Source organism: Ceratina calcarata, unplaced genomic scaffold (genome assembly GCF_001652005.2).
Source record: "Ceratina calcarata isolate Rehan_Ccalc_2016 unplaced genomic scaffold, ASM165200v1 scaffold372.2, whole genome shotgun sequence".
NCBI classification, from domain to species: Eukaryota; Metazoa; Arthropoda; class Insecta; order Hymenoptera; family Apidae; genus Ceratina; species Ceratina calcarata.
The window spans coordinates 52,240-59,326 of record NW_017160340.1 but is presented as its reverse complement, the minus strand read 5'-3'; the positions used below and the strand labels follow the sequence as shown (position 1 = coordinate 59,326).

General features: G+C 31.2%; 5 protein-coding genes across 5 annotated transcripts in view; 3 read left to right on the top strand and 2 right to left on the bottom strand.

Annotated features, from left to right (window-relative positions):
• CBP (sarcoplasmic calcium-binding protein) overlaps positions 1 to 1,091 on the bottom strand; it is a 3,503-nt gene extending 2,412 nt beyond the window's left edge. Inside the window, exon 1 of the mRNA XM_018026143.2 lies at positions 566 to 1,091. Within this exon, the coding sequence (XP_017881632.2) occupies positions 566 to 700 (135 nt within the window). The 5' untranslated portion in view covers positions 701 to 1,091. The remainder of the gene's footprint in view (positions 1 to 565) is intronic.
• The window catches only part of Ufd1-like (ubiquitin fusion-degradation 1-like), a 5,109-nt gene extending 3,976 nt beyond the window's left edge, over positions 1 to 1,133 (top strand). The window contains exon 5 of the transcript XR_003389308.1: positions 1,094 to 1,133. The gene's annotated coding sequence lies outside the window, so the exon portion shown is untranslated. The remainder of the gene's footprint in view (positions 1 to 1,093) is intronic.
• Positions 1,134 to 1,517: 384 nt separating this feature from the next.
• Vps29 (vacuolar protein sorting 29) lies at positions 1,518 to 2,765 on the bottom strand. Its single transcript, XM_018026167.2, has 4 exons — positions 2,673 to 2,765; positions 2,249 to 2,440; positions 1,924 to 2,159; positions 1,518 to 1,798 (listed from the first exon to the last, which is right to left on the bottom strand). Exons 1-4 carry the CDS (start codon positions 2,673 to 2,675, stop codon positions 1,681 to 1,683), a joined length of 549 nt encoding a protein of 182 aa, XP_017881656.1. The 5' UTR covers positions 2,676 to 2,765; the 3' UTR covers positions 1,518 to 1,680.
• A 275-nt stretch (positions 2,766 to 3,040) lies between these two features.
• Rad9 (cell cycle checkpoint control protein Rad9) lies at positions 3,041 to 5,133 on the top strand. The gene is made up of 6 exons (XM_018026165.2): positions 3,041 to 3,132; positions 3,214 to 3,416; positions 3,482 to 3,646; positions 3,724 to 3,880; positions 3,953 to 4,124; positions 4,189 to 5,133. Exons 1-6 carry the CDS (start codon positions 3,099 to 3,101, stop codon positions 4,886 to 4,888), a joined length of 1,431 nt encoding a protein of 476 aa, XP_017881654.1. The 5' UTR covers positions 3,041 to 3,098; the 3' UTR covers positions 4,889 to 5,133.
• A 120-nt stretch (positions 5,134 to 5,253) lies between these two features.
• On the top strand, positions 5,254 to 6,920 carry EndoG (endonuclease G, mitochondrial). The gene is made up of 5 exons (XM_018026152.2): positions 5,254 to 5,757; positions 5,875 to 6,068; positions 6,142 to 6,378; positions 6,440 to 6,620; positions 6,710 to 6,920. The coding sequence occupies exons 1-5, from the start codon at positions 5,485 to 5,487 to the stop codon at positions 6,803 to 6,805; spliced, it is 981 nt and encodes a 326-aa protein (XP_017881641.1). The 5' UTR covers positions 5,254 to 5,484; the 3' UTR covers positions 6,806 to 6,920.
• The last annotated feature ends 167 nt before the right edge of the window (positions 6,921 to 7,087 follow it).

Sequence of the window (7,087 nt, the reverse complement as noted above, 5' to 3'; positions counted from 1 at the left end):
CATTTGGATCAAGACAAATCGGGTTCAGTGACCTCCGATGCAACGTGAAATCGTAATAGTAGGGCGGATATTCGGATATTACTCAACAGATAGAATAGACAAAGTCTAAAAACACGGCAAATTATACATTGAAATATACAACTTGCATATTACATATGTGTATGCGTAAAACCGTAATTTATATAAATTTACGCGTAAAACGTACAATAGGAAATTAGAACGATAACATTATGTATATGTTTACAGTATTTTTTAAGAGATACGTGATAGTGACCTCTAATTTTGAGAATAACGCACACAAAAAAGAGAAGCGTGCTTATGTATTAGAATAAAATTGATATTGAAAAAATTATACTTCTCTGGAAAAATTAAAATACATGTAATCTTTTTAATTTAAAATATATATTATTTTTTCTTCACTATAACGTCTTCCACAAAACATTTTACTTTTATGATTAAGACCTTATTATTTTTCATTACTTTCATTTCTAACATTCTTAATATAACGATTCAGTTGAAAAAATATTAACATTAATTTAGATCTATAGTATAAAAATGAACTTACCTGCAATTTGTAGTTTGGCTGAACGCAGTTGTATGTCTTCGGTAACTCACAGTATAAAGCTGAAATAGCTCGTTCTTTCAAAAATGTGTTCGAAGTCACAGATCTTAAACCCATTCGTAATAATGCATTTGCCATTTTAACTCAAACGGTAAATTGCTCAATTAAGAAAATTTATTATTCTCACTCACAGTCGTTCAAGATTCAAGAGTAAACTGAAGAGAAAGAAAACAGTGGGCCCCTTTTGTTGGGTCAGTCTCCTGCCCCCTCTTTGTCCTTTACGCCTGCGTAATAGCGTCTATTCGCCCCCCTTTTTTTGATTTCCCTTGTTTACGAGCTCTCGTGCATTAGGTCCATGCTCTCGTGCACGTTCCATTATTTTCATAGATAAAATTATACATTTACGTATTATATACAGATAACTCAAATGATTTTGGACCAGCTTCACTTGAACGTGGAATCACAGCTGCTCCAAAATCGTTTGAGATATCTGTACATTCATACTAACGAATATACTTATTATATTTTTAGACAAGTGAAGAAAAATATATGACGAACTTAAAAATCTAATATAAATGAATAATAAAAGAAAATTTGAGGATTCCATTTTCTTAATTCGCATTAAAAAAATTACGCCGTTGAACAAAAACATTACGGCACGTAAATAATGATGCAACTAAATACCCGTAAGAAAGAAATTTTCGTGTAGTAGAAGTAGGTCACATTGATTATATGTGCACATTTAAATGTACGCAAATACGCGTACGTGACGAGAAGCATGGTGCGATTTAGTTAAGTACTTTTATCCACGTACACAGAACGTAAAAAGAAAAAAAATAAACGTTTTTCTTAGACAACGGGAAAGCAGAAAATGTTTTACTTGCAATTAGAAGTTATTCTAATTATTGAATGAATTTAATGCAATTTGTGTAATAATGTAATTTATTTACATTTTATTATACAATTAAAATTCTTATATAAATGCTTAGACATTAACTTTATGCATCTAAGATTTGATAAAGATCGTGTATGCATTGATATCGATTCTTGTCTTTACAAAACAGGAATAACATATTTAATTAATAAAGATGCATTTTGTTTTAATCTGTATTTACGTTTCAATTCTTTTTGTATTCAATTCTTTCGACTTTTACTTCGTCGCCAACAAGTTGATACACATAAGTTACAACTGTTGAACTTTGAATATCCATAAGAACAAAAGATGGTATAACTGATCTACAAAGATAATATGCATGTGAAAATATTTAAATAGATTTGGTATGTGCGTAATAATAATAAAGTATTAATGACTATTTTTTATGTTGGATAGATATTACAGTATTATGAACATAAAAACTTACGTATCAAGGGGATTGTATGCACCTGTTGCTGAGCCAGGGTTAATGTAAAATTTGTTTTCATGTTCATACGCCTCAAATTTATGTGTATGACCTGATATCAAAATATCAACGTCTAATTGCCTTTGAATCAAAGCTAATGATTCTGGATCTCCCCAAGGTACTACTTGGTGTCCATGTGACAAACCTATTCTAAACTGACCAACAGTAACAACTTTTTGTTCTGGATAATTTAAATTCTACAAGAAAAGTGATAAAGAAATGATAAGAAGATGAATTCCTTTTTAAACATGTACAACAATAATAACAATCTTTCATCCATATGTACCTCATCAAAGTCTCCTCTAACAACATGTACGTCACTAGCTAATGTCTTCAAATAATCGTAAGATTCTTTTGTACAAAGGTTACCTGTACATAAAATATGTTGTATGCGACCAGGTACCAACAGCTTTTTAAATTTACTTGGAAGGCTACTACATCTGTGTGGTATGTGCAAATCTCCCAATACTAAAACAAGCTGGAAATACATAAAATAGTACCGAAATCATTTTTTTCCCCAATACGTGTGACACAAAAAATATTAAAAGTAAAATTGAAGATCACATAATGTAATTTCAAAGCCATATACTTTAAATTTATCAATAGAACTAGTAATTATAAAGAGTACTAATATCCTTTCTGGAGGTTAAATCTTGAAGCCAAAATATTAATTCCATTTTAACAATTAATATATGAATTCGTTTACTCACCATGACGAATTAGTATTATTTTCTCTACTTTCCGTATATTTTTCTACCGCTGATTATTACTTTATTGCATTTGTTGATAGTCAACTACGAAACTTAGGTAAACGTCAAACACGATGGCCACACGGTGGCAAGAATTGATTTGACAGATAGGCTAAGTTTTCGGCTTCGAGATTCGAGATCATGTTGATCGTCGATTGTTTGTAAAATAATGTAATATAGTTCTACATACTAAGATTTAATTTCATTGTTAGTTAAGTTTCTAAGATCTGATTAATTTGATAAATTCAGTAGTTCGCGTATTGTGTCTTGAGTTATGTATAATCTGATCTCATGTATCTCTTCTTATTTTCTGTCAATTAACTATTAAATTAATTTTTCTGACACATCATTAATTAATGGGAAACATTTTAATGAAAAGTATCGAATATGAAGTGTGTTATTCCATCGATAAATGTAAAAGGTATACTGATTTTACTCAGGTTATATGATGTTAGATTTTTACCTGAAAAATATATTCTTATAAAAACAAAATGTTCGTTAGTTCTAGCGAAAGCTGTACATACGTTAGCAAAAATTGGGGATGAAATGTACATAGAACCACAGGAAAATAATGTAGCATTTCGTACTGTTAACATGGCAAATTCAGCGTATGCTGATTTTGTGTTTTTTGAAAACTTTTTCGCTCATTACGCTTACGGTGATCTTCAGGAAAGTGATGCATTAAAATGCAAAATTTCAATGAGGGTAAGAAGATATAATCATGCACATGCATGTAATATTAAAAAAAAATTAATTCTCATGTTTTACAGAGTGCGATGGCTGTGTTTAAGTCTATCAATGTAATAGATAAACAGGTGGAAACGTGTCACATTAAATTAGAACCAAATGCATCTGAAATCATATTTATTTTAAAATACAAAAACAGTATTATCAAAACTCATTTGCTACCTATATTAGATTGTGAAATATTGCAGGTATACATTATGAATTTTACATATTTTCTTTCTTCGGTTTCTACAATATTTACAGACATTTTTCATTATCTTTTTAGACAGGTTACGATAAGGATAGTGCCTCAAATAAACTCTCATTCCAAGCACAAGTATTCGGAGACGCAATACAGAATTTCCATCAACAGTTAGTTGAAATAACACTCGAAGTCGCTGCACAAAAACTTTTGCTCAGAAATTATGTTGATGATACTACGGGTAAGTTAATACAGTAAAGTGTGATTTATTTGTTTTTTTTTTTGTTTTAAAATAAAATAAAAATCTACTTAGGTCTGTCCAATACGACACGTACACAGCTCGTACTCGCTAAAGGAGAATTCAATCGATACGATGTCAGTAGTGAAACAGCGATTACATTTTGTATGAAGGAATTCAAATCTATCTTAAGTTTTGCAGAAACTGTAGGCGCATCAGTTAGTATATATTTTGGAGCAGCAGGAAGGTAAACAATTGATAATTCATAGTTGATTCTAATAGACATGTATGTGTACGAATGTTTATTTTAGACCTGCAATATTCGCCTTAAAACATCCGTCATTTGAAACAAATTTGGTATTGTCAACGCTAAACCCTGATGCAGATACTCAAACGGAAACGATATTAATGAATAAACAAGATAAATCTGTAAGAACGGCAACAGGAAATAGACGGGGTTCTAGAAAATCCAATACTAAATCTGCACTGAGAATGAAAAATAGATCAGCTACGTTGAATTGTGTGTCAAACCCGGCTCGTTCAAGCTTGCATCCATGTTTCATGGAGGAAGAAAACCAGAAAGAACAAGATGATTCTAACGAGCGAAGTAATCCTAGTACGTCGAGAAACAATAATCAAAACGTAATTGAAAAAAGTTATTTGCTGGCAAAGAATACTCATGAAAAATCTCAAAGGGATTCTAGAGCAGAAAGTGATAAGTCTACAAGGCTACGTGAAATATCTGCAAATGAGAAAAGATTAGTCAGTTCTGTATTTAGTAATATAATAAAAAGAAAATCGAACAATCATGAGCCTTATAATGAACAAAATGTTAGTAATGATAAACGTAACGTAGTCGAGGAAGATAAAGTTCCAAACTCGCCACCTCCACCAGCTAAAAAAGCACGTTTAATTTTTCAAAAATGTTTTCAAAGAACATTTGATCCTAGTACATTGCCTGGATATGACGTTATTTTAGCTGACGATTCAGATGAGGCTTGCAGCGAATGAACATAATCTTCATGTCTTACGTCTGCGTCGTAATCAGATAATCTCAAAAATTCCTAATTATTATATTGTTTTATCAAAATGATTATTTATATTTATCCATGTTCTGTATTTATCAAAATGCTGATATTTTATGATCAAACATGTAAATATTAAAGCGCATAAGTGCTTGTACACTCGTTAGCCGAAGACAGTTTTTGTACAAAAATAGACCTCGAGAATAAATAAAAAAGTTCTTTTTAAATTAAGTTCTGTGTTCAATTATGAAAGTACAATTTTATATTTATAAGAGCTGTTACTACAATATATATTAGTTTTTATTATATTTGAAGCCTGAATCAGCCTGAATGAGATGATCTCTACACATGTGTGATATTCAACTTAATATAGTTAGCGCATAGTTGGCGCCTTATTAGAGGAGTGAGAGACTGAGAGGTTTCACGTGTACACCGTGTACATACCGCGACCGTGGTACATATATAACGCATGTGTTTATGCATATAAAATAGGTTATAGCAGGTTACAGTATAGTTCTGAGTTTCTAAGAAAAAAGTTTCGTTTGGATCTAATTAAAACTAATTAAAACTGCGTAGACAAATATGAAAGCAGTAACACGTCTCGTTTTAAACCTCAGTGCTGCGACTAGCATAGGTTTGACGGGCTGGTACGTTGGTAAATATACAGAACAGAAACGACATTTGAATGCAGAAATAAGAGATAGCGGAACAAGTGTTTTCGGAAATATACAAATTAAAGAAATGCCTGGCTTGCCTTTATTTGGTACTGTTTCTGCAGCCAGTGCATTTGTTCCCGCAGAGTCTGAAGTAAATATGGGTTCAAAATTGTCGTCAACAGCTACAAGAGTATCTGAGGTAAACATGTGACATCTAAATTAATAATATAACCAGCTAACCCTGACAATATTTCAGTAACTATAAATAGGGGGAATTCATGGTAAAAATAATATGATTCTATTTCTTCATTCATAGATTATGAAATACGGTTTCCCTGGATTAGATCATGTAAGATCTTACGAGGATTTTGTTCTCTCTTATGACAGAAGAAACAGAGTAGCTCATTGGGTATTTGAACATTTAAATAAAGATAGATTACAATTCAATAAGGAAGTGTCGCGTAGTAAATGTGAATTTAAACCTGATACAAGTATACACCCATTCTTTAGGTAAACATTTTGATACTTCTATTTGATATCCATATTTCTGAAATACTGTTTAATAATACAAATGGAAAATTAGAGCAGATAACAGTGACTATAAAGGCAGCGGATATGACCGTGGACATTTAGCAGCAGCTGGAAATCATAAGTACGAACAAACACACATGGAGCAAACATTCTTTTTAACGAATATGGCACCTCAAGTTGGTAGAGGTTTTAATAGGGATTCATGGAATAGATTAGAAAAATATGTTAGACATTTAACTAGGACATATAAGGAAGTATATGTTTGTACTGGTCCTCTATATTTGCCAAAGTGAGTTATATACTCTTTAGTATATTAGCTCTTGTATGTGAGCCTGGACATGTTATTACAGAATAGAGGCTGATGGGAAAAAGTATGTTCGATATGAAGTTATTGGTGCAAACCACGTATCAGTACCAACACATTTTTATAAAATAGTTGTTGGTGAAACATATGATTCAAAATTAGAAATGGAAGCATTCGTAATGCCAAATGCACCTATAGATGACGATACACCATTAGTAAACTTTCAGGTATACTTAAGTTTTATATTTATGTAATGTAGAAATTTCTTTAAATAGAAAGAAGTTCGCGAATATGACCGTTGTTATAAAATATCTAGGTACCACCAGAGAGTATAGAACGAGCTGCTGGTCTTTTATTTTTTGATAAGATCTCACGTGAGAAACTAAGCAAAGTAAATGGAAAGAAAGTTTAACATAAATTTAGGTGAGAAAATGAGTAAGTGGAATTCTCAACTTTTATAAAATGCACGTAGGATATACAAAGTATGTAAAATTATTCTGTCTAGTCAAATTATTTTATAAATTTTATTAAAACAGTTTTAAATATCATTTTTATATGTAGACTTTATATGACGTAACTATTAAATTTATTTAGAATCGAAATACTTAGTAACTTACAAAGTTGTTAAGTTCATTTAGTACGTGGACATCAGGGGTTTTGTAAATACTTCTTACATAAAAAATAAAGATCAAAG